At 45.7% G+C, this 24,810-nt stretch overlaps 1 protein-coding gene across 7 annotated transcripts in view; it reads left to right on the top strand.

The window, feature by feature from the left end:
- SEMA5A (semaphorin 5A) overlaps nucleotides 1–8,027 on the top strand; it is a 466,271-nt gene extending 458,244 nt beyond the window's left edge. For 5 of the 7 annotated variants that reach the window (XM_059173630.1, XM_059173628.1, XM_059173626.1 and 2 more), the window contains one exon: nucleotides 391–8,027. In XM_059173630.1, coding sequence (XP_059029613.1) covers nucleotides 391–510 — 120 coding nt within the window. In that variant the 3' untranslated portion in view covers nucleotides 511–8,027. The remainder of the gene's footprint in view (nucleotides 1–390) is intronic. The other 2 variants (XR_009353706.1, XM_059173631.1) reach the window with 2 other exon arrangements.
- Nucleotides 8,028–24,810: the final 16,783 nt, after the last annotated feature.

The following is a 24,810-nucleotide window of genomic DNA, read 5'->3' as shown; positions in this document are numbered from 1 at the left end:
ATCAGGGCATTTGAAATTTCATGCATTTACTTAAATAAGCTCCTTGGAAATCTCTTATTAATGTACGTGTCTGTGATCATCAGAAAGCTGCTTAAATCGTACTGTCCCGGAACATTCAGAGGGTGTGTTGGTTCGAAATCACGGGAGTTTTAGGTTTGTTGAAGGTTTCTATTGGTCAAAACTTGCCAACCTCATTCTGGTCGTGAGGCGGGTCGTCGGGAAGTCAAATGAGGTGAGGAATCAAGTAAGTGGGAAATCACGTCTCGAACAACGGAGCCTCAGGAGGGAGTTCAAATTCAATGTCATCATCCCCTTGTTACGTTCTCCTTCTGAAATACTGCTTGTAGAATGTTCTTAAATTTCTCTCTTTTATTATTTTACTTTTTACAGGCATTTAACAAAAACAACTTGATCCTAGAAGAAAGAAACAAGTACTTCAACCCGCATCTCACCGGGAAGACCTATTCTAATGCCTACTTTACAGATCTCAATAACTACGATGAGTACTGATAGCTGTTCTATTGTTGGCTTCTCATAATGCCCCGTTCCTCAAGGCCTGTGCTCCATGACTGCCCATGTTTCTAAGACTTCAGAGATGAAGTCTGGATGCCTTTCAAGTGCATTTCAAGCCACGAGTTTCCCATTGCTGCCAAAAGCAACAAAAATCCCGAAAAGCAACAAAAATCTAGATATGATGTCGTGAAAATCTGGTCTAAATGCTTGATCGTTGTCAAATGAGCCATGGCGTGAAGTTTTGTTTATAGTTTTTTGTTTTTTGTTTTTTTTTATTGCCGTTTGGTCCATTTTTCTAACAAGTCTGTTGTTTTACTTGCGCTTTTTAATAAATGTACCACCCACGTAGGAAGAAGTCTTTAGAAATAGGAATGCCTTCCTGTTCTTGAGCATAAATCTTCATGACGTGTTTATTCAAGAAAATAGACACTTCCGACGAGAGTCCCCCTCCCGCCACAAAGAGTGTTAGGTCCGTGGTATTTGGTAAAATGAGGGCTAGGAATGTGGCTGTAGTTACTCAACATGGATCTCCCATCTTCCCAACCTGGATCATTCTGTGGAAACCTCGGAAGCAACTTGTGTGTTTGGACTTGGAATGGTTCTCACCTGGGCAAGGGCAGGGATTCACCCTGGCTTGTGTCTGCGGAGGTGATGATGGCATGAGGTGTGACACACTCATCCCTCCCTTAGTCTTGATGCACTTCCGGTGTCACCCCTGGTGGAGCTGAGCGTAAAGACCAGAGGCTCATCCATGATGAAGGGTTTAGCCCTCCGCATGACGCTGCAGGGCTAGCCGTCATATTCTCGCTTCTGGACTTCCTGGCATTCCCGGGAGCTGCCTGTCGTGCAGTGGGCCCGGAAGCCCACCTGTCCGGTCCGGTCCTGGAGAGCCATGCGTAGAACCACCACTCACTCACCATCTGGAGAGCCTCCTCATCCTCTCCGTCCCTGCAAGGAAAGATCATGAACACCCATGACACCAATGAGGGAAGGTATTAAAAAATACTTTGAAATAGAATTGAAACCAGCTTTTTTTTTTTTTTTTTTTTAAATTTTCCATGTCATAGAAAGGATCAAAAGAACTGACCTTTAAGGAGAAGCAACTTTGTATTTTCTGTGTGCTGAGAGAACTAGTGTGTGGCCATCAGCCCCCTCCCAGCGCATTGCTGATGAGTGAAGCCGGCTTTCTGCAGCCCATCGATGTTCATATTGACGTAAGCCCCAAGTACCCAGCTGTCATTTGCCGCCTCCGGGTCAGGTGAGGAGGACACATTTGTTCTGGTGCCTTGTGTTTCTCTGTCAGTGCTGCCCTCTCCTCCGCCCCTCCCACTTCTCCCTGCACCGAGGCAATCGCATTTCAAGATGTACCTTGAGAAAGCAGGAGAGTAAGGTTTTCAGTGATCCCTGCAGTTCTGAGCATTGATCATCGCTAAGCATTTCAGAGTGTTGTTATATTACTCATAGAAGTCCCTGGAAAGGCCAAAAAAAAAAAAAAAAAAAAGGCAGGAGAAATTACTCATAAACAACTAATACAGTTGGTTGAATAATTTCCAAAAGACTGGAACTGTTCGTCTGACACCCCCACACCCGCGGATGCGGTGATGACGACCGACGTGGACAGTCCATCAGGTTCTTACTGCACAGTGAACCTTCAGATCCATGGACACCACAGCATAGACACTGAGGTGCACAGGCTTCTTAGCACCCATGCTTTTATCCTATCTAGTTTAAAGACACAATTTCAGAGGGTGTTGGGGAAAATCCCACATTTAGTCATGAGTATTGTTGTATTGAAAATATTCTCCTACAGCCAGAGTTTCACAAGCTATTCTGCTAAAATTCCAATTTAAATGATGGGGGTCTCTGGGAGGTTGGAGAGAGGACACCGGAGTGGTGTTCTGGATCTTTCCAACGGGCGTCCATGTTGTCTGTCCTGTGCGGCTTCTCTGCTGTGTGCAACCGCTCTGCTTGGACACGGAGAGCCGAAGTCCACACCGAGGAGGTGAAATTCCGCCAGATGGCTTCCCCGCTGCCCTTCAGCTAGATTCGCACCGGATGCTCCAACTTGGGCGTCCCTTTCCTTGAAGAAACATGTCCTCACTGCGAAGCACATTGTAGCTGCTTTAGAATCCCTCCCCCAGGTGTTTTCTAAGCGTAAATGTTCATTTTTCTCTCCCCTGGGAAACGGAATACTAATATTTTGAGAAAACATCGCTGGACCTGACTGGAAATGCTAAGTCCACGCTGGGTCCCCGTGCGGCTCCTGCAGTGACCGGGGCGGCGCCCTCTCTCCACGAGTTCTCGTGTTGCGGATTATCCGTCCTGGGACTTGTCACCGCCAAAAACAATGCTCTCGTTTTCGTCCTCTGAAGCTCTGCGCAAAGGAAGACGACTGTGGCTTCGCGCGCGCTCTCCCTCTCTCATTTCACAGAATTTCAGTCGGTTAAGAATAATTTTAACTACATTCTAACTATTTTAAGCAGCTTTGGGGTAGCTTCGGCTTTTCCGTCCCTCCGTGGCCGCTGCTCCCAGCTGCGCGCCTCCCCGCGGTCCCCCGGTTGGTGCCTGAGCCCCAGGTCGGCTGTCACTGGGGAGCCCCCACGCGCACCCGGGTGTCCTCCCTGAAGTCGCCCTCCCGGAGGCTGCCACCTTTGCCTTCCCCGGGGGTCGCACTGTGCGTTTCTGAATGACGGCTGTTTTCTGTCTTTCTCTTCCTTCTCCTTCCTTCCTTCCCTCCTCCTCCTCCTCCCTCCCTAGTACAAGCAGCACAGATCGGGATTACTGCCGCACCCCGCTTTGAACCCAACATCAATGGCACTGACCACAGTTTAATCTCTAGGATTATTTCTGGCTAGGGCTGAAGTTTGCCTGTTTTCATTAGGAAAGTGGCTTTCGTCTCACATTAAAGTCTTTGGAAGGGATTCCCAGGGTCGGGGCTGCTCAGGGTCCTTTCTCTGGCCGGAGGAGTCCCCGCGCTGAATGCGCAGCCGGTGGAGGCCCCGTCCTACGGAGGGAGACCACAGCACAGCTTTCCCCAGGAGCGCTGTGGACCAGCGGCTGGCATGAACATGGGTTCGTCACCCCTGAGCGATGGGACAGCGACTTGGGAGCAGCTCTGCCCCACGGAAGCCCCTCCGCCAGCAGACTCCGTGCTTCTGCGCTCGGTTGCCAGGCCCGCTGGAGGCCCATGTCCGTGATGCTTTGGGGCAGTCTCTGCACCCCACTCCCGCGGGGACGTCCAGCAAGCCCACTCAGGTGTGTCCTGACCGCCAGTGGCGCTTCCCTGTGTGCGCGCCGGGCCGGGCGGGGTACCTCAGGGCCTGTGGAGGAATGGACGGTGCGGGACATGCATCCCTGCCCCGGAGTAGCCCTGTCCCTGGGAAGGGGTCGCCCCCGTGCTCAGGGTGGACCAGGGTCTGGTCCCACGGACTCACGGAGTGATGCCAGAGGGCAGAGAAGCAAAAGTGAGAAAAGGTGACAATGGGGACCCAGTGGCTCCCGAGCTGAGTGTGAGGGCGGGTCCCAGGTGGGGAGCCGGGATGCGCGCACAGTTCTGTGGGTCTGACGCTGGGACTCTTCCAGAACCGACTGTCCTGAGGGCGGGAGTTTCAGCCGAGGATGGCCTTATTTCCTTATTTCTCTGCACAGGGGTGAGAGTCGTGGGACTCAAAGTCCAGGACGGTGAGGGTTTCCACTGGAGGCTTTGGCAGAATCCATGGGTCAGACCGCCTTTCTGAGTTAGGGACACAGTCTCAGCGGAGGAGTCCCGTGTCCCCAGGATACTCCAGGGTCTACTGGAAGTTCGGAGTAGATTTTATGTTACACATCTATCAAGTCTGCACTCAGCTAATCATCTTTGCATAAACACTGCCGTAATACACACTGAAGGTGTAGTGTTGGTAGCATCTGAGTTCACAAATATCCTGCTGCTCCTTTATGACATTTTCCTTGCTTTCAGAATAAATCATGGACTTGACCCCTACAGTGTTAAAACACCTTCAGCAGGTCTTTTACTCTCCATTGGGGTTTTCTGGTTTCTGGTATTTAATGGGCGCTCTCCATGGAATTCAGCATTTTCATCTCAAAAGCTGGCTTGGGGCCCCCACCCAGGGACAACAGGTACCCGTGCGGGGTACAGTGAATGGCTTCTGCCTCAAAACAGCCATTCTCCACAGAGCTGGAAGTCCCTAAGCATAAACCTCCAATAATCAGTGTTCCTGAAGGTGAGAATTACAATGAGAACCGTAACTCCTACGCAAACTCTGAGGTACTTTTAAGATGAGGCAAAAAGGAGTTCTCGATTGTGTTGGCATGCCCAATACATTCACCCCTTCTCCTGTCTCCATTATGTCCTGGCCATTCTTGTCACCTGGTGAGAATAGGAGGACACAGCATTGTAGGCTTGATGACCTATGATAATCTGTTATCAGAAAACAAAGCCATGTTGAGCACATTGCTTCTCTGGACAATGGGTGTGATATGGGAGAAGGTAAAGTAGCAGTCACTTTGACCAGAAGAATGCGCAAAAAGGAATGCCGGGGGCACCTGGGTGGCTCAGTTGGTGAAGCAACTGCCTTCGGCTCAGGTCATGATCCTGGAGTCCCGGGATCAAGTCCCACATCAGGCTGCCTGCTCAGCAAGGAGTCTGCTTCTCCCTCTGACCTCTCCCCTCTCCTGTTCTCTCTCTCTCTCTCAATAAATAAAATCTTCAAAAATGACAATTACTGCTCAGTGCATTACAATGGAAGATCAAAGATTTGGAATTTATTTCTGTTGTTCTCCCTAGTTGAGGTCATGAATAATAAGTGAGAAATACTTTGTAACTCTACAAACACTGACTCAAGGTATTCCTATTTTCTGTTTTTGATAACCCGATAAAATACAGGGAAATAAATTGCCAGAATCCTTGCTTTTCCTTTTGGAAATTGAAAAGTAGTGAACAAGATGCAATGTTGGACTATTGGCAGGGATTTCTAGAATGTCTATTCTGTACCCCCCTTTTTAATGGACATATTAAAGATGTGTTATATGTATTTTGGGGACCTGATGGATCAAGGTTTTTTTGTCTATCATACATCACATTATCAAAAATTTGGTACATGTTACAAAAGCATCAGGAATGGAGATTGTTCTCTCTTGAAAATGTAGCTTACACTGCACAGGGACTTAAAACATCATCAAAACCAACTTCAGAGCCTGATACCAAGTGTACAGTTCCTGATGTACACTGCCTCGCAGTATTTGCAAAAGATCATATTCGTTCTGCAATCCGGAGCAATCAAGCTTCTTACCCTTGACCAGAGTCAGGATCAATTTTTGCTCAAACAGGCTTTTCTGTATTGATATGATGAGGGTAACTAGCCAAGGATATTTTAAATCCTGAAAGGAACAAAGTAGAGAGAGGAGACCACACTGCAGCATTTCTTAAACCAACATTTTGGACAGGTAATGCCATCCATTCCATCTCTTCCCATTTAGGAAGAAATCCGAGGCCAGTGGTGGTAACATGACCCTTTTCTTTTTCAGCTTCGTGGCAGCTTAATGCCACACAGTCCAAATGTGAGGTGAATGGCAGTACAAACAGTGGTTCAGATGGGTTCAAGTGCTCAATAAACACGAGCTGGGAGGAAAATCGGGATTCTGGAAAATCCTAAACTGTCCTCCTCTCCTGTCGCTGAGAAGAAAGCATTGTTAGCCATCCTCCGTAAGCACAGATGGTTTAATTTGCCATGAAAAGTTGCCAGTGCCTTGTTTGAGATGGTGATTTATCATCGTATCTGGGCATTACTGGTTCTAGTTCAAAGCAGAGGGTTGATTGGCTCACCTGGAAGGAAATCATTCTTTTATATCTCTTGGATCTCAGGAATGGAAAATGACCTAAGGAGCACATCCTAGATGTGATGTCTGCCCCCATTAGCAGAGCAGGTGGCACCAGAACAAGGGCAGAGGTGTGTTCCATCACTTTAATTATACATCTTCCACAAAAAACCTTGGACCAATGATAGGGTTGCCGATGAGCTGCCAATGGATGTCATAAGCTTTGTTACTGTCCCTCTTCAGGCAGGTCCACAGACAGAGGAAAATCAGGCTGGTGACAGCTGGCACGGATACACTGAGTGGAATGAGAACCACCTAAAACTTTGTGTGCTTTTTTTTTTTTTTTTTAAGTCAATGTCAACATTGCTTACAAGTACACAAAGTTGTCAACCTTAATTTGGTGTAGGAAAGTTAATGGTGTTTTCTCGACTAAAAGTGGTTTTTCTTATACTGTGACTGTTGGCCAACATCAAACTTGAACTTCTGCCATTTGAAGGAAATCACAGTTTGAGCCTTCAACCCCAGCACCTCCATCCACCACTGAAAGCTCTGTGTCATCTGCAAAGAAAATGCACAAACGTGGTTTATTGTAGCATTCTTCAAAAGTGGGTAACAAAGCTTGTGTGTATGCCCCTTGATATGATTTATGAAGACGTTATGAAATTAAATTCCTCGTTCTATGTTAGTTTGCTTTTGCTGCTTTGTGATGCAAAATAAACTTATTTGGAATTGTTTCATTTTTCCACTGAACCTTCTCCAAAGCCAACTTCAGCCCTTGGGAAACTTGCAGAAAGTTCTCGACTTTAAAATTAATTTTTAAAATACAATATGTATTAATAATCAGAATGGGACTCTTTACATGAGGCAACGTGGCCTTTCTCTTCCTTTAAACGAGGAACTGGAGTTTCAGTTGCCCTGTTGGAAATCTCTTGAAGTGTCAGAACTTTCTTCATAGGGCTGTTGGGTGCACTTTTTTCCCCTGTCCTTACATTCGGTTTTCAAGGTTTCATTTGCACAAAAACCTTGTTGTTAGAAATGTGTAATACAAATTTCCAGTAGTCTTCACTTTTATGTGTTCTGTTCATCAGTACGTTGGTCTTAAATCCTCACTCGAGAGCTGTCCAGGTCTATATCCAAGAATGTTGTTTAATGACACCTGACAGATATATTGCTTTCAAAAATCAGTTTGCGATACCACTTGTGACACCCCAGGCAGGGAGCTCATGTGCTACTCCATTGGATCAGTTATGGAAATTTTGAGAAGAGGCTTGGCTGGTGGGGGGCGGGGCGGGGTTACCCGCCAATCAGCAGAAACCAACCCACACCTACTGTAGGTCCCAACTTTCCAGAAAGCAAACATATAAGATAAAATGATCTGTTATTAAGAAGGGGAAATGTCGTGCTCACTCACTGCTCTTGTGAATTTCCAGTTTCTGTAATCCAAACCAATTTTAACAATTTTTTAACCAATAAATTCATGAAGAATGATCATGAGTGCCACTAAGAGTGCAATCTTCCCTCCATAGCACCCCTCCACATCATCTCTATCTGCCAACGTTTTTCAGACAAAAGAAGAGAATCCTGACTATGTACAGTATAAATTGTATTATATTTTTTGTACTTATGTTTTATGTAAATAGTTTGTCTCATTCAATTGTATGTGAGCATTGAAATAAATCCTACCATTTAGGAAACAATTTAGTGGGATTGTTCTTTGCCTCAGTGTCCCTCTGCCTCCAGAGGTGTTAAGGCGTGACAGCTCCTTGAAGAGGGTTTCATCAGATTGAGACTGGACAGCCCTCTGGGAAACCCCCCCCATCCAATGCGTGTTTGCTCTTCTGACCCCAAGACCTCTTTTGTGGTGGCCAAGATCGGCCCCACTAACTTCATGATGGTTTTGCAATGCAGCTGAGAAGTGTTATAAATATTCCTATGGGCAACAGGAGATACATGACCAGGAAAGCCAACCAGGGCTTTAATTTGCCAGGAGTTGGTATCAGGTACTGTTGATGATTCCTTCCTTAAGTTCTACTCATCTTCTCTCCAGCACACCATATTCCATTATTTCTTGCCTAAAAGGAGGTTTTCTTGAATTAACTGCTGACTATCAGCATGAACACAGAAGATGCCTGACCCAGAAAAACCTCTCTTGAGTGGGAATCACATTTCATAAGGCAGTGTCCATGATGCCCTGGCCTCTTTCTCTTTTTCTCGACTGTTCAATATGCGGGGGTTAGAGGAGCTGACGCCTGCTGTTGAAAAATCCTCATATAACTTTTGACGCCCCCCCCCAGAAAAAAACAAAACAAAACTCTATTAAGTGCTTACTGTTGACCAAAGCCTTACCAGTCACAGAAACAGTTGACTAATACTTCTATTTTTTATGCAGTAAGTGTTGTATATCTTTTCTTATAATAAAGTAAGCTAGAGAAAAGCAAATGTTATTAAGAAGATCACAAGGAAGAGAATATTTACAGTCCTATACTAATAAAAAATAAAAATTCACACATAAATGTACTGCACAACTTAAACCTGTGTTGTTCAAGGACCAGCGCTGTGTGTGTGTGTATGTGTGCGTATTCCCATATTATTATATAAAAATGTGTGTAATTTCATGTGTATATAAAATTTTAAATTGGCTAAAAAGCTGAAAGAGCCCATTTAATATGGAGGCCAAAATTAATATAATAAAATAAAATTGTATAGTGAAGCATGTTAATGATGATTAAACTATTCTTAACCCCAGGAAATGAAATATTAATCTTTAATTTTTAAAAATCTATATTTTGCCCAGATCACACAGGCTGACTACACTGTTTGAAGACCTCTCTCCTATTCGAAGGTTAGAAGGTTGCATATCCTTTAGTGCTGAAAATGTCCCAGAAGAATAATTTCTTTAAGCTTCTTGGGAACAACTCTTCTCTCCCTGCTGAACACAGGTTATTAGCTAAGGTTCCGCATGATCTGAGAGTTGTTTTGTTTTGTTTTTAAATATCACCAAGATCCCATCCTTGACCAATTCAGTTTGGGTTCTGAGTATCTCTAGTTTATGAAATATTAGAATTTGAAAAGACTCCATGAAAAACCTACATTAGGCTGTCTGCTTAGAAAGCGTGTGACATAGTGTTGTACCACAATTTTCTTTCTTGTGATTGTTTCTCAGAATCTGTATTTACAAAGATCTGATTCTGCTCCTTAGACATTCTCACACAATGTGTATGTAACCAATTCCTCTTTTTAGAGTCTACTTCATTCTTTAAAAAATAAAAAGGAAATACCATTTAAAGTACTTTTTCAGACCTATTTGAAATATATAATGTAAATTTCCATTTGAAGTGTCTCCTGGCACCCACTTGTGAAGGGAACAGAAATGACTGAGCGTCTGACTGCACGAATGTAGCTATTTAATGTAAAAGGAAATTGTCTTCAAAATGGTATCTGAAATAGTATTATTTTTCTGGAATTGCATTTGGTTTATCTTTAAAGGAGATCTGATTTGGTTTATACAACAAAACAGAAAATGATGCTGACATGCTATGCTCTCATCAATCAGCTTGGCATACATTTTCCTTGAAAGAGTCTGAAGCTCTCACCCCTGTAATCCCAGTCAGAGCCAGGGCTTAAGCAAGACGGCATTTGATAAATGTGTGTGTGTTCTTGGTGATGCCAGGCGCTTAAGCCTAGCTACCAAAAGTGGAACAGAAGAAATAAGGTCCGAGAGGAACTGCTGTAAAAGGATTCCTCATACAGTACACAGAATTGTAAGGGTTCATCTCTAGTTTGGAAAGCTTCTGCTAATATTTTGAAAATGAGACTCACTGGAGAGCACAGAGAAAACTTTGCTGAATTATGACTTTCCGACAGTCATGGGTGTGGGCTTGATTTCAGATGACCAAAGAGAGTCAACTGTGCATCCCAATGGTGGGTTCAGAAGCCGTCCTTCCTCAGAAAGTCAGGAGGATGGTAACATTCCAGCCAGAAGCCCAACCACAGTTTTCCTCTCTGATTTCCTCCTTTCCTCCTCAGATTGGCTATCATTTCTGGTTTCTTACAAGGTCTTAGTGCCCTCCAGGGTCAGGCACCTCCTGACCTACCCTGACATACCCTCCTTCCCTCAGAGAAGGAGGGTGGTGGCCATATGAAGGCACCAGGAAAATGCTGTCATTGGGCAGCAGGTGGCCAAACAGCCCTTCAGAGAGTGGATGCAAGGCAACACCACAGCTCACAGGGCCCTCTTCACCTAACACCTCCAAACACCATTCTCCTTTGTGACTTTCTCCATATTTTTTTCCTCCTTTCTCTGTTTCCTTCCCTGTTGGAAGTGGCAAGAATCTGTTTTGTTGAAAGAGTGGAATTTTTTTGTACTAAGTTAAGTTTGAGTGATAGTGGTGAAGTCCTCTAAATTTTTAGAGAGGGAAGGGCCCTTGAAGACCCCAGGAGGTATGGCACAGAGTCAGGTTCAAACCCGGCTCAGCACACCCCCACTGAGAATGCTCTTCTCTTCAGCCTCAGGGTCTGCAGGCTTCCCTTCACCTGGAAGAAAAAGCAGAGATCTTCAAACCCTCGCTGAGAGTATCAGTCATCATTAATCACTTTAATGTCTATGAGCTCCTTAGAAAACATTTCATGATAATGCATTTATCTGACTTCCTCTGCTCAAATACTGTCCTGGTTCTGTACTTAGGAGGTTTTCCAACTCTTATTCTAGAATCTAGAGATAACCTAAAAATAAGCAAGACAAAGCAAGGGCATTTGCTTGTTCACACAGAGTTGGGAATCCCACAACATTCCACTATGGTACCCAAAGATGGGGATGAAATGACAGGTGGTGTGGTTCATGCTGAGATCCCTTCCCTCAAGTGCTCTGAGTCTGCTGTGGAGAGAGAAGTTGAAGGGAGTAAATGCATGAGATTGAGTAAATACGTGAGATGAAGGGAGTAAATGCATGGCACCTACACAGTCCCAAAGATCATCATCACCTTGTGTTAAAAAATCATCTGATGGTCCCACATTTGGTTAGAAAATGGAGAAGACAGGAAAGGCACTTATGGGCTTCACTTCCCATCTTGCTTCCCAACTCAGCTTTGTAGATCTTCAACTCTCCTCCAAGAAGAAAGCAATGTTTCCGATTCTTCTCTTTCCAAAGACCAGAATACATTATGAAATCCAGGTTTGGTGGACCTTTCTCAGAAGAAAAGAGGGTGTCCTTTCACAAATCTTGGCAGCTATAATTCAACAACATAATTAATTGAAACAAGTACCATCTCTCTCTCTCTCTCTCTCTCTCTCTCTCTTTAAGTAGAGCCCAATGTGAGGCTTGGACTCATGACCCTATGATCAAGAGTGCTGAGATCCAGGGGTGCCTGGGTGGCTCAGTGGGTTAAAGCCTCTGCCTTTGGCTCAGGTCATGATCCCAGGGTCCTGGGATCAAGCCCCGCATTGGGCTCTCTGCTCAGCAGGGAGTCTGCTTCCCCCCACCCCGCCTGCCTCTCTGCCTACTTATGATCTCTCTCTCTCTGTCTGTCAAATGGATGAATAAAATCTTTAAAAAAAAAAAAAAAGAGCTGAGATCCAGATATGAGCTGAGATCAAGGTTCAGACACAACAAACTGAGCCACCAAGGCATCCTACGTTCCATCTCTTCTAAATTTGAATAAATGCAAATGCAAACTGGTATTTTAAGCCAGTTAATCCCATAAACCCAGGGTAAATGTTCATTCTGCTTGAAGAAAGACAGCCTATTTTTAGCAAGAGTTAGCCTCTTGATGGAGAACAATCCCATCACAACTGAACATTACTGTGCTGAGTAACTAATAAGATTTGTGTAAAAGTTACACAATTTAGGGTTGTCATTCTCCTCTTCCTGTAAGCTGTGCTGTTGCTCATACCTGAAACTAATTAAGGCATAATTCTTTGGAAACATTCATTAAATCCGGCACTCATAAGGATTGAAAAATGACAACAAATTACAAATACTTTGCTAGAACAACTGGTATACTCGGGAAAGAAGTGGCCTGGATAAATGTGAGAATTAGCAAAAGTAGATGTAAAGATTCTAACTGAGGCAGGTTTCCTTTATTCTTTGTGGCAAGGGAGGCAGGTGGGAAACAAACAAAGGACTGAAACTAGCTAAGGATTATTCATCTCATTCAGTGCATGCAGACTTGTAGCTATTCTGTTTTTCTTTCTGAAAAAAATGCAACACCTGATTCTGAGTCCCTTTCAAAAGAACAATAAATTGCTTTGTTTCTCTAATTTATGTTGAAGGTACAAAGAACTTGCTCAGTTATCAAGCCAAACATGGAAATGAGAGATGAGATCGTACCTGTATTTCCAAATAAAGAATTCTACATCATTCTATTAATTTTTCAAGGGTGTTAAAGTGTTATTATACCTCTTTAAAAAAATTATTTTAGAGAGAGAGCATACAAGTGGAGAGAGGGACATAGGGGAGGAATAGAGAGAATCCCAAGCCAACTCCTGACTGAGTGAGGAGCCCAATGCATGTCCTGATCTTACAACTCAGAGATCAGGACTTGAGCTGAAATCAAGAGTCAGAAGCTTAACTGAACCACCCAGGAGTCCTAGTTACTATATCTTAATGATAAAAATAAGTGAGGTTGAGATTATTTAGGTTTGTTTTCCTCAAAATACACAGAGGACCGAAAACAAGATAAAGTAGTACCCAGTCCAGGGTGGCATGATGCATTTCTGTAGGATCTGTAGTTGTTTTGCTCCTAAAGGAGGTTATTGTGTTTGAAGACTTTTAGCACAAATCTCCTGAATCATAAGGATGATATAAACTCTGCTGATTTTCATGCTTATTAAAAAAATCAGAATTCAGAAATTATATAATACTAGGCATTTAGCACTAATTGATTAGATAAGTCCAAAGAACCAGACCCGTATTTCAGAATTTAAATATCTGTCATTTTGATTTCCACTTTGGTAATTGAGTCAAACTATGGAAAACACAGTTCATTATTTTTGTGTAACATTTCAAATACCATCAACTTTTTTTTTAAATTTTTTAATTAAAAAAAAAATTTTTTTAAATGTATTTATTTTCAGCATAACAGTATCATTATTTTTTCACCACACCCAGTGCTCCATGCAATCCGTGCCCTCTCTAATACCCACCACCTGGTACCCCGGCCTCTCATCCCCCCGCCACTTCAAACCCCTCAGATTATTTTTCAGAGTCCATAGTCTCTCATGATTCACCTCCCCTTCCAATTTACCCCGACTCCCTTCTCCTCTCTAACTCCCCATGTCCTCCGTGCTATTTGTTATGCTCCACAAATAAGTGAAACCATATGATAACTGACTCTCTCCGCTTGACTTATCTCACTCAGCATAATCTCTTCCAGCCCCGTCCATGTTGCTACAAAAGTTGGGTATGCATCCTTTCTGATGGAGGCATCATACTCCATAGTGTATATGGACCACATCTTCCTTATCCATTCGTCCGTTGAAGGGCATCTTGGTTCTTTCCACAGTTTGGCGACCGTGGCCATTGCTGCTATAAACATGAAAATTGCTAAAGAAATTTAGTCTGTCAGTTCCAGAAAGATGTGAAAATAGCTGTTTTATTATTTATATAATTATTTATTATTTACTTAAAAAATAATAAATATTTATATTTATATAATTATTTATACACCTTCTACTTTTTTTTTTCTATTGAGGATTATGTTCTTTAGAATTTAAGAAGGCTCGCTGTTTGTCTCCCTTCAGGTCTTGGCTGGATAGGAAAGAAGGACACTGAAGCAGGACGTGCTGATCCTCGTAGGTAGTTGGTGGAAGGGATGCACCAGGATATCTGAGCTGCAGAGGGAAGAAGCTGGCAATAGGCAGAAGCTGATGGGAATAAAAGAAACATTAGATGAATGCCCAGAACTGAAGTTCCCATACAGCACTGTATTCCAGTCCTCAGGATTCCCCAGTAACTCTCTGAGGGTTATGTATGCCTTAGACTTCACAGTCCTCCCACTCTTTACCTTCATCCTTGCTCTCCTCCTCTCCGGCTTCCTTCCTTGCCCTGCCTCCTCACCCCTGCGTTCCCCATGTTGAGATCAACAGATGTGTTTTTAGTAGGTTGCTTCAGTCAGGGAGCTATGTTATGGTCATCAGATCTGGGATAAAAGTGAGGTGGCATCATCTCCTCCAGAAGGTTCTTCTGACTGTCAGGGTCATGAGATACAGTCTAAATTAGACTTGGTCCTCTCTGAGTTGCCCCCTCTCAGAAACCTTCTAGGCAGACCAACGTCCTTCTATCTTTACTTGATGTGTTCTCCTGGTCTGCCCTAAGCTGGGACCATCACGAAGGGCACTCCTGGTGCTGATGGTTTTCTCAGTAAGTTTAGAACCAGAAACACAACCTGGGAAGACGGGAGGAGCAGGCCTGACTGAGGATTCAACTCTACCCCTTAGACCTTGTGAGACCTGTGTCCAAGTGCTGTCGCGTCAGGTGGTGTGGGCAACAGCTCCTTCTAGAGCAGTCCCGCAAGCTATATGTGCCGTCCTAGGTCCTCTCTAGCTTTGCTAGCACAATGTAGGATCCGTCATGGAAGCCAGACATAGACGATGCCCTGAGGGGTTGTCTTCCACCGTTCTCATCCCACACCTTTCAAAAAGGTGTCTGAGGGAGAAGCAGCGTCTGACTGGATGGCCGGCTGCTGGAGCAGAATGTGAACAGTGAGAGGTCACTGGGGTCAGTGTGACAGGTGGTGTCATTATACTCTCTTTGGAGCTGGGACAGGGGACAGGTTTCAGGTGGTCCAACCTGCTGAGGGCACAAAGGTGTTTAGGCCGGAAGGGACCGAGGGGAAGAACAGAACGGCTCCCTGAAACCCGGTAGGTCATGATCCAGGGAACCGACAGGCGATCGCAGAATAGCCATTTGGCCGTGAATGCTCCTGGAATGCGTCCTGGAAGCTGGGTGCCAGGCTGCGGCACTCTCCATCAGCCTCCCGGTAGAAGTTCAGCCTCCCAGCAGAAGCTGGGGGCTTCAGCCTCCCTCAGCTTGGCGCATGGCAGCACCTTGGAATGCTTGTCTGTGTTTGGAGATGGGAAGAGCACTAGGACTGTATTGAGAAAAGAATAATGTAGAAAAAAGTCAAATACTCAGAGTGAGACCACGCCCATCATGTCCATGTCTGGCTCTGCAGCTGAGTGGTTTTTTGACCGGAATGAAGCTGGGGGAATTGGAAATCCAGCTCTTGCCAGCAAAGTGTGGGGAGCAGTAGGAATGAGGACACATGTACAAATCTCAGTTTGATGTGAAAATAAGACTTTGTGTCTGGTTCTGCTCACTAAGCTGTCATGGACTGAATACTTTCTACCCTTTCTTTGCCCCCCACTGCCCAAATCCATTGATTAAAGCCCTGACCTCCAGTGAGGCTGTATTAGGAGAAGGATCCTGGAAGGAAATAATTGATGAGGTCATAAGTATACGGCTCTGACCCCGTAGAATTAGTGTCCTTATTAGAAGAGATGCCAAAGAGCTCTTCTGCTCTCTCTCTCTCTCTGCACATTCACTGAGGAGACCATGAGAGGACACAGCGGAAAGGAGGCCAGGCACCAGGAAGAGAGTCCTGACCAAAACCTTGATCGTGGACTTCTGGCCTCCAGACTGTCAGAATAATGGATGTCTGTCACCGAAGTCACCCATCTATGGTATTTCTTTATGGCAGCCCCAGCAAGATAATTGGCCACAATGGAAAATGCTGGAAAGCTCCATGCTTGAGGTGTGCCAAGCAAGGAGTAGCAAACCGAGTCCATACAAAGTGCACATTTCTTAACTCAGGAGTAACATTGATGAAACAAAGAGGGATCTATGCTATTCTTGGCCCTCAGAGGTTCACGATGCAGCCAGAGAAGGGCTCCACGCATTAAATATAGCACAACATGGCTGACGTCATACCACCAGGGAAGCTCAGTTCAGGAGTGATGAGGCTACCCGATGCCTATGGTAATTTCCTAAATAGTTTGTTCTTTGACATGAGTTCAGGTCTTTGAAATATTTCCCGTTCCAATAGTTCAGATAATTGAGAGCACATGTTCTGAAGTATTTTTTCCCAAAAGTTTATTTTCGCTTTTGTTTCCTTTGCCTTTAGAGACATATCTTGAAAGAAGTTGCTGTGGCTGATATCGAAGAGGTTACTGCCTATGTTCTCCTCTAGGATTCTGATGGATTCCTGTCTCATGTTGAAGGGATGTGGAGAAAAGGGAACCCTCTTACACTGTTGGTGGGAATGCAAGTTGGTGCAGCCACTTTGGAGAACAGTGATGCCTCAAGAAATTAAAAATAGAGCTTCCCTATGACCCTGCAATTGCACTCCTGGGTATTTACCCCAAAGATACAGATGTCGTGAAAAGAAGGGCCATCTGTACCCCAATGTTTATAGCAGCAATGGCCACAGTCGCCAAACTGTGGAAAGAACCAAGATGTCCTTCAACAGACGAATGGATAAGGAAGATGTGGTCCATATACACTATGGAGTATGATGCCTCCATCAGAAAGGACGAATCCCCAACTTTTGTAGCAACATGGACAGGACTGGAAGAGATGATGCTGAGTGAAATAAGTCAAGCAGAGAGAGTCAATTATCATATGGTTTCACTTACTTGTGGAGCATAACAAATAACATGAAGTATTTTTTCCCCAAACTTTTGTGATACGTATTCATTTCCCCCAAATATTTAGTTTGCCATTCTTTATTTAAATTATTTCAGAAGAAAAAAATGAAAAAATATTTGCATGTCTTTGATAGCACTAAATATAATAATTATAGATGGATAATATGTAGGTGGATGGGTGAATGGATGGATGGATGATAGATAAGATAGATAGACGATAGATTTTTAAACCAGAGTGCATGCTTATCTCTTAAGGAATGGAATCCTCAGAGTAGCCTGGTGGCTCATGGAAGGAGGTGTGATTGTCCCCTTTGTGTGACATTCTTAAGGTCACACAACAAAGTCAGGGTGGTCTATGGGTAGATCAAAGCTTTCCTACAAATGTGTGAGCACCTGAACCCTATACAATCCTGGTATTTAAAAGTATGTAAAGTGCTTTGAAATGTCAGCCTGAGAGGAAGAAAACGGGAAGACATGGAGGGAGGCAGGAGGAAGAGTACAGCGAGAGACAATGAGTTCAGACAGACTGACAGATGGAGAATCAGACAGTCTGGGCTTCAGGAATGAGAAGCTTCCTCCAGAGAAAGAGAGAAAGGCAGTGTGAGAATGGACTGGAACAGAGCGGAAGGGGCAGGTCTTCCCAGCAGGCTCCTCCCTTCAGGACCCTCACGGCTGCCTTAGCTTTCTCTGTGTGACCCTGAGACTCACGTGTCCTCTCCACCGGCAGCCCCGTCAGAGGAGGGCCTCCCCTGCCTTTCTCTCATTTCCACCCAGTGGCCCACTGCACGCTAGCGCTAGGAGGTGTTCAGGAGGTGTGTGCTGGGGGTGGATGGCTGCGGGGGGGACAGGATGAGGAGAGAAGGCTCTCGTGGGTGTGAACACACACTCGCAAGTAAGCACAACAGCTGGCCAGTCTCTGTTCTGAATCTAGAAATTGCTTCTGTTTGTTGAAAGAAACAAGGGGAACACACACTCTTTCATGTAAGCATGGCAGGCAGAAGGACTCCATTCTGAATTTGGAGAAACATCTTTCGTGGATTTGTAGTCATTTTCACTTAACTCAAGGTGAAATACACATTTTTACAGCACCTACCTAGGGACAGATCCCGTTTTTAAAGCATCCAAAGTATCTGTAATTCAGGGGGCCTTTTTGAAAGAAAAGGAAGACAAAATTCCTGGCACAAAATCAAGCATGGAAATAAGTATTTATTTAGATTTAGAAATTCCTGCAAACTTCCAATGTAAAAAAACTGGTAGAAACTACATATCTAATCAAGTCAAGAAAAACGACAATGCACTTGTGTTAATCAACTGCCTCAGACATATCTGGGATAGTTCCTCACACGTCTGGTTGGCACAGTTTGACTCGTCTTGTAACACTTTCACAATATCTTTCTCCATGTGGAGAAGAGAAAACAATCGTTAGTTGAGGTCAATTTATTATCAATGACACCTCGTTACATGGAATCACATATAAAATTTCAACATCTTAAAATTATTTCTAAGATTACTGAAGGGTCCAAATTTCGGAATGTCTCTAACAGATTTCATTTATGGGCAAGCTGAGATAACCAGACGATTACTCACAGAAACCAAATCTTTCTCACTGTCGGACCTCAGGGGCTGTACCTAGTGGGACGGCCCTCCAGCCTCACCCCTCTGTCTGCACGTGGAGGACATGGCAGAGAGAGGTGACATGGAGGTGACTGCCAGCCACATACATTTTCCCCCAAGCCCAGATGACAGGGATCCCCAGCTCAGTCTCCCCATAGGACCCCCCCCAACAATGTCTGCAGCCACTCCAGCACCACTGAAGAGACGTGGAAATGTGATGGAGAGAGAGTGGGGGTCAGAATGGAAAGAGAAAGGAGTCTCGGCTGCAATGGAATGACTGATCTGACCACATTTGAGAAGATGACAGGGCCACATGCCCGTGAGGCCCCTGCCGCGCATGTGCACTGATGCACTGTCTCCACTGTCTCCACTGCCTCCACTCCCCCGCTGCCCCCTCCACCCCCGCCGCCACCCTGCCGCTAGCTGTGAGGTCCCGGCTGGATCCCGAGAAGGCAGAGTCGTCGGGGAAGACAACCGTACATGTCGCTCCCTTCCAAAGGACCAGGACCCCTGATGGCAGGGTGTGATGTTGAGCTGAGTTCTCATATCACCTCTGTCCCCTGCTGGCAGGTGACCTTGGGGCTGTTCACTTCTCTGGGCCTCATTTCTCATCTGTAACCAGGCATAATACATCTATAACATAGGGTTATTTTGGTGATTCATTGAATTAATATGAGGAAAGCGTGTAGCAAAAGGCCCGGACACATACAAATTGTTCAACCAATATGTCATCACTATTATTGCTTTTATTACAAATGGGAAGATAATGTGAATAATACATAAAGAATTTTACTAAACACTCTGTGGCAACTGGGATGTTGTACAGTTAAAAAAAAAAAAAAAAGAAAGAAAGAGAAAGAAAAATCCCATGGCATCGGAAGAGGGGAAATGTGCTTTCAGACTAAGGGTTTGAATATCAGAACAGACATGTGTCCATCATGGGGAAGTAGTGCATCAGTTCAATCAGAGGCATATTTGGGGACTGTTTAAGAGTTCCACAACACATAAATAAGTCATGATTATCCATTGTAGTGGTGCCGATGGGAAGGAAAATGTTTAGAGTCTTGAATGTTCCGTGGAATACAGAATAAGCTGTTGGAACAGAGCTGCTCTCTGTCCTCACATCATGACAGCAGGACTTGTTCAAATGCATACTCTTCTTACAACTCTTAGGGAGGAAGGCTTTCTAAATATCTAAGGTAATATTCTCCTTTAGTATGTATTATTTAAACAAAGAGTGTGTGATGCTTTAACTTGTTCAAGAGTTACAGAAAAGATAGGGTTTCTGTGGTCAGGGTCGGGAGCTAAGGCTGCTGATCGTCATGGGCTGTCAGCTCTTGACATAATCAGAGAAAGAAGGCTTTTTAAAAGATAGGTGGTTTGCTTGCTCTTGTTTCTAATCTCCTTTTGTATTGTCAAGAGAGATGACGATGGAAAGCCCTGAGGTTAGGTTAAAAAAAAAAAAAAAAAAAAAAAAAAAAAAAAAAAAAAAAAAAACCTAAAATCTAGCCTTCAAACTTCCCTTCAGAAAATGGGGACCAAGGTTGTCATCATCCCACCTAACTTCTGGAGAAGATGACAGGAACATTGCCGATGAAAGCATATTTTATGGTCAGGCTGTACGAATTCCCATTTGATCTTTTAGTTTGATTTTTCACTGTTTCCTATTTTCAAAAGTTTTCCTGGACATCAGGATTGGTCAAAGCTACCCAAGTTCAAACATCACAGATCCTGGAATTTACCAGCAGGGTCTTGCTGGGATGGAGGGGCCCCCAGGAAGAGGCGAGGTGGGAAAAGGTAAAGTCAGCAGGAAAGAAAGGGTGCAAGTTTCACCCCCAGCCAGACTGAAACTATTCGGTGGGGTTTTCCTTGCACACCCTAACATTTGTACCAAGTCACGTTTGCCAAATTCTGGTGTTTGAGAGCAGTTGAAAAAGAAAATTGCTTAGAAAACAAAAGTAAGGGCGCCTGGGTGGCTCAGTGGGTTAAGCCGCTGCCTTCGGCTCAGGTCATGATCTCAGGGTCCTGGGATCGAGTCCCGCATCGGGCTCTCTGCTCAGCAGGGAGCCTGCTTCCTCCTCTCTCTCTCTGCCTGCCTCTCCATCTACTTGTGATTTCTCTCTGTCAAATAAATAAATAAAATCTTTAAAAAAAAAAAAAAGTAAACATAAACATGCATTTTTAGTTGTCTTGATTCAGTTTCTAAAGGAGCCGCCAACAAAAGAATCCAAAGTCTGGAAATCTGTGATGGGCCAAGACTGAAGCAGGTGGCGGCTCCGTGCACTGATGCCCTCCCCACTTCCCCCAAGCCCAACCCCCAACCTACTCCCCGGCAAACCCCTCCGCCCACCGGGGACAGAGCCGGGTCCAGAAGCAGCTAGGTGACAGGCAGGAGCACCAGCTTCGGGCAGCAGGCTGGGTGCCCATCAGCCATGGGATCCAGGGGATAAAGTCTTTGACAGTTGGCCAGATCCTGGGAGATGAGATTTCTTTAGAAGGAGGATGAGGGTATCCACTGTCCAGGTTGTGGGATGGAGTATGGGAATGTCTGCAAAACCCCTGGCCCTGTGTCTGGAAAGGCGCTCAGTGATTTCTCTGGAAGGAACATGGAATAGGGATAACACTTTAGACATAACTTGGTTTGCTTTTTTTTTCTGGTTATCCTGTTGTGCTTCCCCACTCTCCCCACCGCCCTTTTTCTTCTTTCTTTACTCATCATCTATGCCCTTTGAACTTAGACACGGTTGTGAGTCCCGTGACCCCAGCCATGTGCAAGCAACAAGAGGCCAGAAGAGGCCAAGTCTTCCCTGTGTCCAGGGTGACAGAGGTCCCCACGCTCTTTCCTGCTGTGGGAAGGGGTGGCGGCCGAGGGCTCTGGGCCTGCCATGGTGAGAAACCAGGTGGCCCCAAGGTGGGACAGGACAAGCAAAGACAGAGGGTCTGAGAGGCCACACAGGTGAGGAGGGCTGCAGGTAGGGGTGGTGACGTAGAAAATGGTACATTGACCTTGAATCATGTCAGTCTCCACAGGATCAGAGACCTTGGCCCCGGACCAACAGAGGGCCTTCTGTGTAAATGTTTTGTGTGGGGTTATACATTTTTAAGGGTTTTAAGGAAAGGATCAGTATGCCTTGGAGTTTGGCTGTGTGGGGGGTGGGCCGGATGGGGGTGTTGGCAAGAGAGGGCGGGAAGCAGGAAGGCCTGACAAAGCAGTGGTCTGCCTTTCCCTCAGTCCTAGAACTGAGGCCCTGTCTGCTGGGGCCCGGCAGGCCCTTGAGGGAGCTCTTCTTCGTGAGAGACCTGTGAGTCTCAGGAAGTTAAACCCAGGTTTGCTATCGTGGTGAGGAATGACATGAGTTGGGGAGAAAGTGCTCTCCACTTCTATGTGGAACCCTGAGCTTTCTGTCCTCTAAGACCTGGGGACTGGGGAGCAAAGGCCGGCACCTTAGTGACACCACTGGCTTTCTCAGATAGGTGTGCGGAGTGGTGTGACTCCACACAGACGTAGTGGCAGAGATTACTGAATTAAGGGAGGGAAGTAGACCCAGGTGAGGAGACCAGGGTCTCCTGCCCATGAACACAGCCCTGGGGCTTCTGATGCCCCAGGTGGCACACGGCAGTCAGGCTGGAGATGCATGGAGCGTCTGGGCAGGTGCTGGGCAGTACCTGTGGGGCAGCACCCTGGAGCACCTGTGGGCTTCGAGGACTGTGGAGCAGTGAGTGGGGTATGACGGGAGCTGCCGGTGTCCATCAGCCTCATGAGCACACCTGATCCATCCCACCTGCTGCCCCCTTGCTCTCCAAGTAACTGGGTCAGAGAACGTCCACCCGGTGGCTAGAGATGGGTGTAACGGTGGGTGAGTGAACTCTGCACTCAAGGGGACAGCTTCGCTTCGCTGCCTGTGGTTGTGGGGTGATCATGGGTGGGTCTGTTCCTAAGCAGAATGACACCATCACTGCGTGTGTGGGGAGGGGGCCTGGAAGCCCTCCATGAAAGTCTGGTGCAGGTGGGAAGTGACAGGTACACGAAGCCAGCACAATAGACCTGCCCGTGAGTTTCCCACTTGCCCGTGGTGAGACAGGGTCCTCATGAGTCAAGGACACCTGAGGGAAGAGCTGTTCCCTTCTCTCGTCCGCTGCTCCATCTTGGCAGCTTCCCGGAATGGAAGCCACTCAGTAAATCAGGCCAACGGACTTCATCCAACTCCCTCATCATGGAGGAGGGACTGGCACGGACTTGGATAAACATAATTCAGCAGAATCCAAACTTTTCCCAGCAGCCATGTGCAAATACAAATCTATTGTTGGGTAGCCTTTCTGAAAATTCAAATCCTTATGTAAAGTTATGTAGAATGAGGACTTTGATACTTGCAAATGACAGTACAGACAAAAGGTTGATATCCAGGATCTACAAAGAACTTCTCAAACTCAATACACACAAAACAGGCAATCATATCAAAAAATGGGCAGAAGATATGAACAGACACTTCTCCAATGAAGACATACAAATGGCTATCAGACACATCAAAAATGTTCATCATCACTAGCCATCAGGAAGATTCCAATTAAAACCACACTGAGATACCACCTTACACCAGTTAGAATGGCCAAAATTAGCAAGACAGGAAACAACGTGTGTTGGAGAGGATGTGGAGAAAGGGGAACCCTCTTCCGCTGTTGGTGGGAATGCAAGTTGGTGCAGCCACTTTGGAGAACAGTGTGGAGATTCCTCAAGAAATTAAAAATACAGTTTCCCTATGACCCTGCAATTGCACTCCTGGGTATTTACCCCAAAGATACAGATGTAGTGAAAAGAAGAGCCATCTATACCCCAACATTTATAGCAGCAATGGCCACAGTTGCTAAACTGTGGAAAGAACCAAGATGCCCTTCAATGGATGAATGCCCTTCAATGATGTGGTCCATATACACTATGGAGTATTATGCCTCCATCAGAAAGGATGAATACCCAACTTTTGCAACAACATGGATGGGACTGGACGAGATTATGAGTTAATAAGTCAAGCAGAGAGAGTCAAGTATCATATGGTTTCACTTATTTGTGGAGCATAAGAAATAGCATGGAGGACATAGGGAGATAGAGAGGAGAAGGGAGTTGGGGGAAAATGGAAGGGGAGTTGAACCATGAGAGACTATGGACTCTGAAAAACAATCTGAGGGTTTTGAAGGGGTGGGGGGTGAGAGGTTGGGGGATCCAGGTGGTGGGTATTAAGGACGGCAAGGATTTCATGGAGCACTGGGTGTGGTGCAAAAAACAATGAATTCTGTTATGCTGAAAAGAAATAAGAAAAAAAAAATAAGAGGGCTTTGTGAGGTTGAAATTCGTTGCTGGCTGGGGACTGGTTACTCGCTGGCAGCGCCACGGGCTGGGTATGCTCAGCCGCAGGACCCGCTGAGGAGGCTGCAGAGCCCAGCTCTGGGGACTACAAGCTGGGGTGGGGTCCTCCTCTGCTCTGTGGGGAGCTGTTGTGCAGGTCAGGGCACAGGGAAGTCCCTGCCATGGAGGTCACTTACCCGAAAAGGCAGGAACGGAGCAGATGAAAGGCAGGGGATAAAAACAGTAGTGCCGCGTTTTTGGCAAAGCAGGAGCCTGGTCAGGGAGGGGCAGTGAAGGTGCTGGAGGGTGGTGCAGGGAGGCTGGGGCGAGGGCGTCTGAGGGCGCAGCGCATGTGTGGGGAGGGGCAAGGAGGCTAAGGGAGTCAGCAGGAGGGGCCCCACAACAGCGGGAGGGGCTTTCTGTACCTTTGTCAAAACACAAAACCAACTCTCAACCTGAGGACAAGTGACTTTGATCTCTTGTAGTTGTCAGTTGTGGGGACCTCTTCTTTTTTTAGGTAAAACAATCATATGAACCACGGATGTGCAAAACACTGAAGGGGGCAGGGATGGCTGAGGCATGGGGAGACCTGCTTTTGCTGAGCGATTACCAAGGCCAAGGGCGCTGGTCCTCGTCTAACCCTCCAGGTCAGCTTGCTGCTCTGGGAGGGCTCTGCTGGGATGGGCTGTGCACCCACAGAGCCAAAGGCTCCCTGGAGGAAAAGGATTTGCAATTCCAGGGAGAGAGGAAGAAGGAGAGAGGAGAGGTCAGGAGAGAGTGGAGGGCCCTGGGCAGGGCTGATGCTTGTGTTGGTGGTTGGCTGTCAGCAGGAGTCCCCACGACCACCTGGAGAGCAGGAGGCAGGGTGAGCTCAGGGCTTAGAAAAT

Source organism: Mustela lutreola, chromosome 5 (genome assembly GCF_030435805.1).
Source record: "Mustela lutreola isolate mMusLut2 chromosome 5, mMusLut2.pri, whole genome shotgun sequence".
In the NCBI taxonomy this organism is placed as follows: Eukaryota; Metazoa; Chordata; class Mammalia; order Carnivora; family Mustelidae; genus Mustela; species Mustela lutreola.
Note: the sequence above shows the minus strand (reverse complement) of the source record. Positions and strands in the feature narration are given on the sequence as shown.